A 15,070-nucleotide genomic window follows, 5' to 3' on the forward strand; every position below is an offset into this window, starting at 1 on the left:
GCATAAATTAGTTCTAGGGTGTGGCCAAAATTTAATCAAATGGTTAACCTTAACACACATTTGAATACCTTAAATTTTATTTCGACTTTCTAAAATCAAGATAAAAGCGATAACCTTATACCCAAAAATAAAAACAAAAGTCTTCGAGATAAATTATCTAGTTTCTAGCCCTAATTCTTATTGGTTCTTGGTATCTTCTTATGTTCAACTTCTGTTAAAAATAATAATTATACTTTGTGAATAATTTTCAATTTGGTTAATTACGTACTAAAATCATTCTGTAGTATTTTGTACAATTTATTTTATTTTCGTTTGTTGTTAATTTCTGAACATCCTGTAGTACAGCGAGTATAGTTATAGTTAAAAGAAAATCACGTTATTAATTTAATTGTTTAAAATTAACGTTCAAAACGTAGACGATTCTAGCAACTTAATAATAATCTGCCGACAATTATCGTTCAATCGATAACGTTAATAGTAGGCTACCTTTTCTTACCTTTGCTAGTTGTCTCCGGTAGCAATAGTTTACCTTTAAAAACATGAAAAATAAATTTTTGTTGTTGAACAATGGTCAATTGTTAATACCTATTTATTTTCAAACCAACCGCTGCTGTGTATTCTTGTTAAATCCAGATTATCTATCTCATTTACATATACATATCTCTGTCTTTATTTCACTCATTGGGAAACACGTTTTGTTGTGAAATAAAAAAAAACCCTTATTATATTGTTTATAATCTCTAAACTATTTGGTGGACTTTTTTTTTTTATATAAAAATATTTTTAAAATATCCACAACACTGTTGAAGTTTATTTTTTTCCATCCGACAAAAATATAATCAAGTTTTTATTTATTCTATGGCAAGATACATTTTGCAGTGGTGAGAGATCAAAAGTCGATAATATCGGAGTTTAATAGTTTAAACTTTTTTTTAAAATACGATTGGTGCATTGCACATTGATACAAGATAGTGTAATAATAATCAGTGTTTGTGTTTGTTTGTGTTTTTATTATATTCATCAGACATTATAAATAATATTTCATTGTTGACAATAATCATTTTTTAATTGTTAGTATTTTTTGTTTAATAATTTGTTTATTTTACTTTAAGATCACGTGTTTAAATAGTTTAAATTTGTTTATAGGAATCTATTAGTAAAGTAAAAGATGTTAAAAACTCGGATAATCATGGAAAATGAAATAAATCTCGTTCAGTTTTGCCTAAAACCTAATGGAATGTACTCCTTAAGTGTTGAATACCATTCTCAAACCATGAATTTGTTATGAAAATGTTAATATTTGTTAATAAATAATAAATTGATAAAATATTAATAAATAGGCAACTTGTATTACGTATACGTATATGTGAGTGTTAGTCAAATTATTGAAAAACTAATAAACATGTATATAACATATACGTAATACAAGTTGTCTATTTTTATAGTTTTTTAGTCAACCTTAACTAACTCATGGTTTACGAATGATATTTAACATCTTAAAAACAAATTCTATCAGATTTTAGCGAAAAAGTAGGCGTTATTTCTTTTTTCTTAATCTTTAACACCTGTGACTGTACTATAGGTTTGGTAATGATACCGCATATACAGGGGTATAAATCTGACTGTTTGACGAGACGATGTGCTGAAATGTGAACTATTAAACTACTAAACCTAACAGATCTACATTGGGCCTTTTTCTACTTCATATGACTTGCAAACTTATTTTTACTGCTTTGCCTTCTTTTGACGCAGCAGAAGCTCCTAGTACAGATCGATCAATTCAAACTTCGTTGACACAAAGTTCCTGTAATCTCCGAAAACATTCTTATTGGTGCTACTTTTAAAAATATGCACACAAAAAATTGAAATTTCTAGAAAAGAATACTGCCTTAATGAATAAATGAATGATAGTAAACGTTTTAACTTTCTATCAAAGTTTTCTATTTTGAACCCCCGAACCAAAAAAGGGGTGTTATAAGTAATGTGTGTCTCTGTCTGTATGTGGCATCGTTTTTTAAAATTTTGTAAGTTTCACTTATCTCAGAAATGAATTTACGGCGTACGATGAAAATAGACTGTCGTACATCGTACGTTGGCATAAAGTTTTCGTATATGTACGATAACTATCGTAAAGTTCCGAGCCCTAAACAAAAAATCGCCAAACACATACTGTGACACCAGACACCTAGTCTCTTGAATCTAGTCTGTCAAGGTCCTTATTTACCCCAGTTGTGATTTTAATCTAAGGGTAATATTCACCTCAAAGCCATGGTTGGGATTTACTTCATTCTTTTTGTATGTAGACGTTGTCTTTGTAAATTTAGTACTCATATATATTTTCTGTAGTAAGAAAGAGATAGATAGATAACGTATAGGGTTGCTAAAATACTTTACAGAGAGATGGCGCGTCTTAAAAAAGCGATTATATCAGCAGAGTTTGAATAGCGCTTTACATGACCTTAGTCACTGTTATTAATGCTTGACTTATTCTTGTTTATACACGCGAATGTATTAAGGAAAAATTCACATTATTTCACAAGTTTTTCTGAATTGTATTAGTCTTACTCATCTAACCTGTAGTCCAGACATATAGCCTGTAGGTACTTACTGTTTTTTTTGACTAAGGTCGTTCGCTGTAAATTTAAGCCCCCTTTTATATATAAATTTCTTATTTATAAAAGCCTAAATGGCCGAACGGTCTAAGGCGTTTGTCTTTGTCTGTTTGTCCATTTAGACTTAAGTTGCGGGTTCGAATTCAGGCAGGGGCAGTGTGAACAATTTATAATTAATGGGAGTGCAGAATTGATCACATTGTCGCCGCTTGGATAAGAACAAAGTAACCTACTCCACCCACATCAAAACGTAATTGTAAATATGTTTGCAATTAAATAAATAAAGATTAACAAATAATGATGTGTGTGGCCTCTGTTATAGGCGTATATGTCAGAGAAACGGAGGTTAAACCCCATTATTATTATTATATATAAATTTCTCTTTAGTAAGAAATGTACAGAAGTCCTAAAATTACAAAGATTGAGTCCGCTTTATAAATACTCTTTGTATATGGGAACCACGGTCATCTGACCACTGTTTTTGTCATTAATGCTTGATTTATTCTCGTTTATACCTACTCTACCAGAAATATAGAAAAATGTGTTTTTTTGTAAATTAATTTATGACAGAATAATAAATAAAAATTTTTATTTCTTTAGGAAAAAATGAATTATTTCAAATTGATTACCATACTGGCTGTGATTGGTGTAACCGTTGTAAGAGGTCAACAATCAGACGATGATGTTGATGATATTATCGGATCGATTTTTAATTTAACTGATACGAATGGTAACGGTGGCGACGTTGTTGAACCACCCAAAAATATAATATGTGTACCATATAATTTATGTGATGGTGAAACTAATAAAGTAATCACGGATGGATCAACAGACGGTGCATTTTTAATTGATATTAGGTAAGATGAATGATAATACTACTAGCTACACACCCTCTTCGCTGGGCAATTATAACTTTAAAAACAAAGATTATGCAAAATTTGAAGTAAATTAGATCCAGGAACCACGTTGGCCCATATAAACTTTGACTCCGTTTCCAGCCCTTTAGGGGTAGAATTTCAAAAAATCAGATGTGTTATCGGATGCCTACGTCATCCAAAGTGCACATCCGCCAAGTTTCAGGTCTTCACGTTCAGCGGTTTAGGCTGGGCGTTGATCCTTCAGTCAGTCATTCAGGACAAAGCATTTTATTGTAGGTGTGTTTGTTCGTACATGGACTAAAGTATATTGCACAGCTCCATAAAGGTGGGTCATAAAGGGCAAAGGCTTCCTCTAAAAGTAAGCAAACCAAGTTTCTCAACTTACTAACAAATAAATTAAAGCGGATTCCAATAACGAATACTCGAGACTACAAATGATCGAGTAAATCGCAATTAGAAAGATAGATTAAAAGATAAAAATTAAGTGTATGCAGTGACGGGCTTTGATGCCGGGGCAGGAAAGAAAGTTTTCGCAATTTACAAAAATACTGGAAGTTGAACTGTTTGTCCGACAAACAATTTTTTTGGCTTTTCTTTTGGGAGGTATGAGCTACTTATAAAACTTCCTCTACTACCTTTATGTGCCCCCTCCAAAGAATTTCCTCGGTTCACGCTTGCATAAACGAGTTTTTAACATCTGCACGTATTGATCATAATTTTTTGCCATTGGAGAATTGCAATGTAAAAATTAAATGCACACTGTTTTGGATTACACAATAGACTATTATCAATTTTCCATGCTTGTCAGTTTTTAAGAGTAATTACTCATTATTAGACAATTTGTAGTTGTTAATGATTTATTCAAGTAATTTGGAAAAAAAAACTAAGCATGTAGAGACTTTCATCGAGTAGGGAGACTCCACGTACTTGCATCGAGTAGGGGAACTAATGGCAAAACGGCCCCAGCAGTTAAAATGGCCCGAGCTTATAATTTAATTGTGGAATTTTTTCGTCACTTTGATTAACATGGTTTTTTTAGTGTTTTTCTAAAATGAAATTATGGAAAGAAATGATTCAAAGAGGCTTTTAGGGAGAATTGAGGGTTTTACGTTAATTTTTTACGTTTTTATGGTCATATTTATACTTGAACAGCATATTTATATAATTTTCTTTCTATAATTTCATTTTTTTATTCGATATTTAAGATATAAATATCAAAATCCTAAAAAATTCATTGGAAATCAATATATTTATCCTACTTATAAATATATGTATATAATTTGCCAGATTCTGCGAGAGTTCAGTTCCCGAAATCCTTTTAAAACTTTTTATAACTTTAAAACCTACAACTTTACGTTGAGAAACAGCTTATTTCTGAAGTATCCAAATATCTAATTTGCTTGGAATATGCATTGTGTCTCATTTAAGATGAAGACACTCTCATGTTTTTGTTATTGATAGGAATATCGATTTGACAATTTGTACAGTCAAAGAGAGTGATGGGTCACATTTTTTAAGATATTTAACCGAAATCAGAAAAAACTCAGCCTAGTAAAAATTTACAAGTAGGTCCGATTCTTAATATTTTTCCTAGCGTCAGAGATGGTTAGAGATATAGTTAAGACCAAAATTATGAAAAAATTAAAAATGCGACTTCTAGGCAACTATTTCTAATAATTTTTTTGATATAACCATCTCGGACGCTAGGCAAAATATTAAGAATCAGCCCTATTTGTCCATTTGTAGTAGACTGAGTTTAAAGTTCGGATTTCGGTTAAGTATCTCATAAAATGTGGCCCATCTCGCTTGCTTGACTGTGCAAAATTTCAAATCTATATTCCTGTAAATAACGAAAATATGAGGGTGTCTTCATTTTAAATGCGAAACACGGTAGATGAGATAGTAATAGTGTAGTAGCATAGAGTAATAATATAGATAATGATAGACAAAAAATCCCTTTTAAGGACATTGGAAGTGTTTTTCGCTTACTTTCTTGGTTGGGTTTTCGAATATTCACTTTTGAAATTAATTATATTATACCGTAGATAGATCTTTTCTTAGCGTGCGTTTAAAATTCCCATTTTTAAAAACTAACAAATTGTGTTTAAAAATAGTATTTTATACTTTTTTTTAAAACCTAAATTAAACGATAAAAATACACTTCAAAACTTTTTCGCCTTCACCGCAATAGAATCTAAAAAAATTTTGTTTAATTTTTTTCCTTGAAGGAAGTGGTCCTAGATTTTTTAGAGATATATATTTATTTCAATATGTTCTTTTTTTTAATCTCATTAAAATTAATCAATTATTGGTTTAATTTTTTCCTTAAAGGAAGTAATTCTTAATCGTGTGGTTATAAAAACTATTAATTATGGAAAAAATATCCGTTGAAAATCTATTACGTATAATTAATTTGATTAAAACTATTGTTTAATTAAAATGAAATTACAAGATTGTGGTAACTTAATATGTTTAATAAAAAGGGAATATAATATATTTTTGATGGTAAATAAGTAATTATGGATTTTCCAAATTGAACATTCATCGTTAATTAACTTTTTAAATGTACCAATAGAAAATCATTTCATTTATTTAAACAAATTTTTGTTCGTAGAAAAATCAATGAAAAATAAGAAATAATTTTATATGTTTAAAAATCTTTCCATTGATAATTTTCCAATAAAAATGAGTGACTAACTCATTATAGCTACTAGACAAAGGTTTTTTTTATTTGCCCAAAGCGCCGTAGTTTTTATTTTTGTTTAACACACGTATTTTTTAGTAAAAAAAGTATAACAAATTTAGACATTGCGCCAGCTCGAACATCCTATATTTTCGATTCCAGATTTATGATTTATTTGACAAATATTTTGGAAAAAAGTCATAGTATAACCAAAAACAATTCAATATTTGTCTTGAATTATCAAGATAATACATTTTCTTGATGAGATAACAGAATTGAATTTTGTTTCCGAATTTTCTATTGCCGAGAAATTTTGGAGTTTCAAGGTGTGGTGAATTAGAATTTAACTTACTCTGTTTAGTATTTTTGACTTCAATTGCTCAAAGACCTCACAAGATTAGATAGGAAAATGGCTTTCTGTGAAACTTTTTCTAACCCACACTAAAATGTTCTTTGGATCATCCTGTTAAAAAAGTCTCGCGGCCACAAAATTTTTAACAAGCAGTTTTCCAGCTACGGGCGATCAAAGATACGAAAAAATTATAGTTTTAGTAGGTATATGACTAGGAAAATGGCTTTCCGTGTAACTTTTTCAAACCACACCCAAAATGTTCTTCGGATCGTTCTGATCAAAAGCTCTAACGGACACAAAACTTTTTAACCGGTCGTTTTCGAGCTATATAGCTATAATGAGAGACGTGAGAGCTTTTGATCAGAACGATCTGAAAAACATTTTGGGGGTGATTTGAAATAATTATATTGAAAGCCACTTTCCTAGTCATATAGGTACTACAAATATAATATACGTGTAGCTTTGATCGCCCGTAGTTCGAAAACTACTCACTCGTTAAAAAATTTTGTGGTCGTGAGAGCTATTGATCAGAATGATCCAAAGGACATTTTACGGTGTATTAGAAAAAGTTTCACAGAAAACTATTTTCTTATCGAATCTTGGGGAGTTTTTAAAAAAGTAAATAAAATACAAAAATCAATAAAAAAACAAAATTTCAAAAATCTAATTTTTTTTTGTAGATTTGGTGAACAAAAATGTGAACATTATTTAGAAGTGCCGTGTGAAGCACCAGATGGGTATCAAGTACCCACATCAACACAAACACCACCAGTTACTCAACCAACAAAGCCAATACCAACCGTTCCACCGCCACGATGTGGTACACGTAATGTTAAAGGTGTAGGTTTTGAAGTGACTGGTACCACTGATGAAGCTCAATTTGGTGAATTCCCATGGATGACAGCTGTATTAAAAAAAGATTGGGTACCATCTACAAAGGATACATTAGCACAATGTGGTGGTTCCATAATTCATCCACAAGTTATATTGACTGGTGCTCACTGTGTTAATGGGTAAATATTTTGTATTAATGCTATTGATAAAAACCTAATTTACGCCTTTTCCTTGAAAATGTTTGCAGTTATGTTACAATGACTTCAACTCTGTAATCTAGAATGTTTTATCGAAAAACGGTTTATCGAAAGTGTTTTTCAGAAGTAGGAATCACTGAATGAGGCTCTCACACCACACTCAAATTGTCACGCTTCCATAGATGATAGAATTTACTGAAAATAACTTTATAAATTAACAATAACTCTTTAAGAAAATTACCTTATTTTTCTAGACATACCGCAAATGAATTAAAAGTACGTGCAGGTGAATGGGACACGCAAACTACACGTGAAGCTTTACCATATCAAGAAGTTGATGTAGAACGGATAATTTCCCATGAAAAATTCAACAAATTAACATTAGTAAATGATATGGCATTATTAATATTAAAGACACCATTACGATTAGATCGTCATATATCAACAATATGTTTACCAAAACAAAATCAAGTATTTACTCAAGAAAATTGCGTTGCCACTGGTTGGGGTAAAGATGTTTTCGGTGAGTATACTATTAAATACCCTGATAAAAATATTTTCCCTAATTTTTTTGAGTCCACAAACTGTACATGACCAAGATAAACGTTACTTGTTTTATCGCTTTGTGTTTTTTCGGAATACTTGGACAATGTCGCTACAAATTATAACTGTTTAACGATTAAACAATTTTTTACAATTAACTTCTCTTCAGAACTTTATAAAAAATGTTCAAAGATGATTTAAGCATTTTGATAAGCTCAAAAATTTAACTTTTATTTAATTTTCAATTTTGAAAAATAACCTTTCTGGAGTTTTTCCAAACATTAAAGTTTTAATAACTCAAAAACGGTGAAATTTAGGAAAAAATTACAAGAAGTCTTTTTGACGTAAACTTACCCAAAAACCTACTCTACTGTTGAAATACTAAAATCAATTTGATCCAGCAAAGCCAACTTTCAGAATTCAGCAAAGAAACCAGTTTTTGTTGCCATTGCATTTCTTTCTTGTAAGTGCCACTCTATTGGCACTTACAAATAGTATATTACAACTACAAGGAGAGAAAGTTTGAGATTACTGTACGGGACGATATCAGGGCTCTAAAACTTTCTGCCCGTGTAATGTTTACTATTTTTCCTTATTTTCGGCCGAAAGTACGTACTTTCTTCTTCTGTTGGGACGCCGATAGCCCCGCATTTATGCTTTGGTACCAAAGCACAAATGTCGGACTTTCTGCCTCCCAACACAAGCGGCAAGTACATACTTTCGGCCGAAGATAGAGAAATTGTGTTTTCTCGAGTTGTAAGCTTTTACGTGGTGGATACTCGTAATTTACATTGGTTAAACCAAAACGTCTTTATACAAAATAGTTTGTTTTATAGATGTCCTCGTACACTGGTCAAACAAAATTTTATATGTTTGGATAGCAAAATTTTGTATTGTAAGCAAACAATTATTTTATTAGAAAGCGATGATACATATGTAATGTACTCAAAAACAAGAAGTCCAAATCAAAAATTTTGTTTTTACTTGATTATTACAGTTCAACCTTACAGATCGGAAATTAGATCCCTGAGTTCCGTCACCCAAAACAAGTTTACGAACTCATAATTAATTAAATTCAGTAAATAAATATTCTTATAAAGCAATGCAAAGATATTCATTGATATTTTTACCTATATTAATTTGGAATCGAACCCACAAAATCTGACCAAAAATGTATCAAAAGGTGTAAATTTCTCCAAACCAGTAATTCCCAAAATATTCCCAAAATATTACAATTTTTGATTCGAAATTTAATATTTACAAAACATGTTGATGTACAATTTTTTTTAGGAATTGAAGGTAAATACCAAGTGATCTTAAAACGAATTGAATTACCAATGGTCGATAATCGAAATTGTCAACGTGCATTACGAACAACACGATTGGGAAATGGCTTCAAATTAGATCCATCATTCGTTTGCGCTGGTGGTGTTGCAGGAAAAGATACATGTCTGGTAAATATTTTTTTAAAGTTCCCTAAATATAAGTTCCACTTCTAATATGAGAATAAGGTCATACAAATCAATATCAATTTCGAAGGCATTATTTTGAATTCCTTTCGCTACACCAAATTATCAAAAAGCTAAGAGTGTTCAATTTGTACCTAAAAATCGCGCCAATTAGGCCCTCAGTGACGGATTATTCTTCGATCATTCTTCATGCATAATATCAATTAGGGGCCATTCATTAATTATGTAAGCATAATTTTGACGATTTTTGACCCCTCCCCCCCTTGCCCCACGTAAGCATGCATAAAATTTCTCGAACCCCCTACCTCTTCTTAAGTGAGATTCAATCTCGTTTTGCCGAATAATAAAAGGTTGTTAGAAAAGATTCATTTAGTGTAACTGATCCTTTTCTAACAACGTCAAACTCTTTTTTTTCTTTAGCATATAGACTAAAGTTCGCGATGTACATACATTATTTCTAATATTAAATTTCAGCTCATAAATTCTTATGTAAGAATGGGTTTAATCCCCCCCCCCCAATTTTTTAGTAAATAACGAATAACCATTACAATAGCTAAAGATACTACTTTAATTCGAAGTATATATGCAACTAGCTTTCTTAATTTAATTCGAAGTATGAGCAAAAATCAAAAAAACTATTGAAGAATCAAAAAAAACAGAATTAAAAACCGAAATCATAATCGTTAATACAACGGTCATCTCTCAACTCTTATAAATCGTGTTACATACATATTTCATTATTAAACAATACTTTTATGCAATGGTACGTAAGGTGTGGGAGAAGAAGACAAATTTGTATAAAAATAGGGGCACCAAGTTCATTTACGAAAAAAAAAAAACAACGACACCGTCTGATTTTTGCAACTCGGCCCCTAATGTATTTCGTTACCAAAATGGTGCCTTACGATATCTTGAGCCGAGGGTGCCATCACTATCAAATCCAACAAATTTATTTCGGTTATTTCGGTTCTAAATTTTTTTTACTGATTACAAAATTTAATGGTAAATATTTTGTTTAGAATCTTTTCTTTACTGATAAATGTATAAGAAGAATAGCGATTTTAATATCATGGGAAACGCGAAAACCTCAATTATCCATTATTATTTTTAACAATGGAATTCATAAGTTGTTTTCTATGACCTTCTATCTTTGTATTATTCGATTGTTTTATTTTTACTAAAGTTAATTTTTTTAATAATTTTTATAATTTATAATTTTTAGGGTGATGGTGGAAGTCCTTTAGTATGTCCAAGTAGTAATGGACAATATGAACAAGCAGGTATTGTTGCATGGGGTATCGGATGTGGTGAAGATGGTATTCCAGGTGTTTATGGAAATGTTGCTGCATTCAGAAATTGGGTTGATGGTCATATGAGTCGTTTAGGATATGGAACTAGTTCTTATGAAAACTGAAAGAAAATGAAACTTTTGTAAATAAATTAAGTTATACTTTAAGTAAAATTTTTTATCGTGCAATATAAAATATTTCGTAAATTAATTTCTGTGTTTTTTTTTAAATTGTTGTTAAAAATTTTCCCAACTACTTAGGTTGTTTGTCCAAGGGCCTCTGTTCGCAAAGTTGTTGCGGCTATCACAGGACTCTGGCTGGGCGGCAAGCATTCTGAACGCTTTGGCCTGGCAGTGTATCACGACTACTGCAGGAGCTGTCACAGTTGTCACGAGGAGGAGACAATGTCTCATCTTCTCTGTCACTAACCAGCTCTTGTCATGAGGAGATGGACTTACTTGAGCCAGCCTCTCTTTGACGACTTCTCCGACCTAAAGTCAGTCGACGTCAAAGCCCTCCTGCTGTTCTTAAACAGCTCCAAATGGCTCATGGAGTAGTGGCCGGGGATGGGCCAACCCATTTACGGTATCACAACGGACCCTTTGGTCTAAGTGTGTCCCACCTCAGTACAGCCACTCTAACCTAAGCTAGGTTGTTTGTCACCAGTTAAACACTTAATGGTTTACAATTTGTATTTATAAATATTCCGTAGATTTTTCGGACCAGCTTGCTAAACGTTATCTTATTCAAAATAGTAGCATATTTCGCGCCCTGTTCCTACCTTACTGTTTAATATTTTTCGATCGTATCACTATACGAGGAAAATTAGCATTTTTTATGGAAATCGTACCAGGATCTCGTATCGACACACGATTTTACTTTGCAAACGGATCAGTTATGCTCCTACAGCATATTCGAGTACCCTATTCTATGACAAAATAGGGTACTTGATTAAAAATGCATTATGAGTGTATAAAATGCATGATCTAACTCATGGAGGTGAGAGAGATCTCTCTAACTTCCATGATCTAACTCTACCATCGGTATAGAAAGTTCACCTTAGACATTCACATATATGCAACTGTGTATACTAAAGTATATACAGTTGCATAACAGTTTCAAAGATGTTTTACAACTATAAAAGACAGGGAGTTGAAAATTTGCAGGTAGCTTCAACAAGTGGTCTTGTGAAAGATTTTCTTTTATAATAATTAATAAAACAAACAAAAATCTTGAAAAGACTTTCGAAAATTTTCAAAAACCAAAATAAAGTCGAAAGGCCGCTATAATTATGTTTGTTTTCAAAACTTTTCTAATTTATTAAAAATAATGCAAGCACTCACAATCAACACTTTCTGTACAGGGTATTTCAACAATTCACTCAGTCAATTGTGTGTTTTCACTTTTGTCAAAGAATACAGATACATACTTATGTCAAATGCCAATCATTTTTTTATTGTCCGATTAATAACTTCTGCCTGGCGGAAGATAAAAATTTCGTAAGACTTCGGGAATTTCCATACCTATAACCATCCTATACGACAATCACCTTATGACGTAATCATATCTTATTAATTTCCACATCCTTCCTGTGGTTTTTCTGCAAATGATTCTTAGCTATAAAAATGACATAAATTGATTGACCAAAATGATACAGATATTTTTAAAGATTATTTCTTTCAAATGTTGTGCGTTGCTGCTCGCAGTTAACATGACTAATATTGGCTCAATAGCACGTATCTTATCCATATAGACTTTGGACCTTAAGTAACCGAAAAGGAAAAAGTCTAGGGGTGTAATGTCATAAGATCTAGGTGGCCAAGTCACCGGCTCGAAATGTGAAAATAATTGTTCCCCAAATTGTTCTCACAATAATGCGATGGTTTCACATGTTGTGTGGCAAATGGCCAAGAGACCACGAGTTTCAATTTCAGAAAACAAATAGTTCGTTTCATGACACGATAACGATTGCCATTGACAATTACGTTTTGGCCGGTCTCGTTCCTGAAGAAATTTGGACCGATGATAATGACAGCTCTTTAATCTCTTCAGGTAGCTCTTCAGCTCAAATTTGGTAATTTTGTTCAGTCATCGAAAATTGGAACTGCAGAATAGAGTATATTTACCGCAGTTACGGACAACATTGGAAAGAAATAATCTTTTAATCTCCTAAAAATAACATCAAGAAAGGCATTTTTTTCTTTTATATATATTTTTTTTAATTTTGAAAAAAGTATACCTCCAAATGAATCACCCGATATAATAGACTATATTTTTTTTTCCTAGATATGAATTTTTGACACTTGAATTTTTAATGTGGCAAAAACGTGTAGGAAAAGTTAGGACTAAAGTTAGAATTATTTCAAAGAATAATATTAGAAACTGTAAAAATTTATTTGATATCCAGATTTTAAGAATTTTTTTGATAGAAATTTTTTAAATAATCACCTGTATACATTCTCATTGAATTTATTATTTTTGTAACATATAATTAGTGCATAATTACAATTATTCATTAATAACAAAAGAAGCTCACCATCATTGAATAATTTTAATAAAATACCTAAACAAGGTCGAAAAACACATCGGTGGGATAAAATGCAATACAATTTTCTTGCATTTTACTTTAGTGTATAGAAAAAATGTTAATCAGCATCAAAGCAACGTGGCTTTATAATCCTCACGCAAATATAATATAGAAATTCTACAGCTTTACGGTTTTCAGGGGAAAATATTTCGAAAACATAAAAGGTAAACTGACAATTCAGAGTTAGTATTATCGAATTTAATTTCAAGGACATAATATCATCCCTACTAACGCCTTCAATTAATCGGAATTTCCGATGTTTGGGATCGGATCGCCTCAGATTTTCCGAAAAAAATTTGAGGCGATAGAAAGAAATGTATATTATTTTTGAATTCAGCATCCTAATTAACTAACAATTCCCAAATTAAAAATTTATTAAGTATGAAAGTTATAAAATAGAAAGAAAAGTGAATTGCAATTATGTTATATTTGATGAATATTCAGACACAATTCATGACGTAAGACAGACACAATGGGAAAAATATAATTTCAAGTATTTAATCATTTACACTACTTACAGAGTAACCTCGTTCTAAAATTTTGGGACGTAGTTGTTAAAAGATGAATCTTGAGAAAACCTTGAAGCTTGGAACACTACAAAGCAAAGATATAATGAAGGTTATTGGCAGTGGCGTAGCAAGCTAAAGCTTCGTTTCAGTAAAGGTATTCTTATTGAAGACTGGACAAAATTTTATTAAATAATTAAAAGGCAGAAAACAGGTTTGGGAGGATTCAAGACAGACTACTCAATCAAGCTTCCTAATTTCTGGAACATGTTTATTAAATTTGTTTGTTTGTTTTTGTTTTTTAATGGAGAAGTGGGTTAAAAGTGTGGATTAAAGAATTTAGAAGGGTTAAGAGATGGAGAATACAGTGGGATCTCGACTGAATAAAGGTATTTAGAGCAGAGGGCAAAGTTTCTTTACTCTATGGTATTACTTAAGGACGTTCTTTCACTAACCTGTTTTGCTATGTGCGTTCATAGAGAAACAATATGTAAATAAATAATTTTAAATTAATAGGACTAAAATTATTTTAAAATTCTGTTAAAAGTTTAAATAATTATTTAATATGGTAAAAGTTTTACTATCGATGTTAAACCTTGTTTTTTAATAGTATTTTCTTTTCTTAAATCATTCAAAATCTTAAATTTAAACTTTTATATTATTATAATTGTTTTTATTTCTCTATTAACAAGTCTTATGAATGTACGTCCTTAAGTACATATAATTATCACCTTTAACCATAGTCTTGAAAATAATGTTAGAAAAAGAACCGTTCAGCGAAACAATATCTAATTATCTAACTTTTTAATTAAAATTCACATATCCATTTCCTTAATAGGTTTTACTGTAGCCATCTTATATTTATATGACTATATAGAAGTGAAAAGAATCAGCTAATTCCAATCTAGATATTTTATAGGAGCTGTGACAAAAATTAATTTTAATTGAATAATTTACAATATTTTGTTTCAAAAATTGAAATTCTCTTCATATACTTACTTATAAAGTGGGAGATAAAAGAAAAAAACAAGTTTAATACTTCATTAATGTTCAAACGAATGTAACAAGAAATATAAATTTGCAGAATTCATTGTTCAAATTCTCTGCAGTTTGCGAATTG

At 31.0% G+C, this 15,070-nt stretch overlaps 1 protein-coding gene across 1 annotated transcript; it reads left to right on the top strand.

The window, feature by feature from the left end:
- The first annotated feature begins 851 nt into the window (after positions 1-851).
- On the top strand, positions 852-11,040 carry LOC123299270 (phenoloxidase-activating factor 2-like). Its single transcript, XM_044881617.1, has 6 exons — positions 852-1,070; positions 3,213-3,469; positions 7,206-7,538; positions 7,811-8,079; positions 9,390-9,553; positions 10,791-11,040. Exons 2-6 carry the CDS (start codon positions 3,219-3,221, stop codon positions 10,980-10,982), a joined length of 1,209 nt encoding a protein of 402 aa, XP_044737552.1. The 5' UTR covers positions 852-1,070; positions 3,213-3,218; the 3' UTR covers positions 10,983-11,040.
- The last annotated feature ends 4,030 nt before the right edge of the window (positions 11,041-15,070 follow it).

The sequence above is a fragment of the Chrysoperla carnea genome, chromosome 4 (genome assembly GCF_905475395.1).
Source record: "Chrysoperla carnea chromosome 4, inChrCarn1.1, whole genome shotgun sequence".
Classification (NCBI taxonomy): domain Eukaryota; kingdom Metazoa; phylum Arthropoda; class Insecta; order Neuroptera; family Chrysopidae; genus Chrysoperla; species Chrysoperla carnea.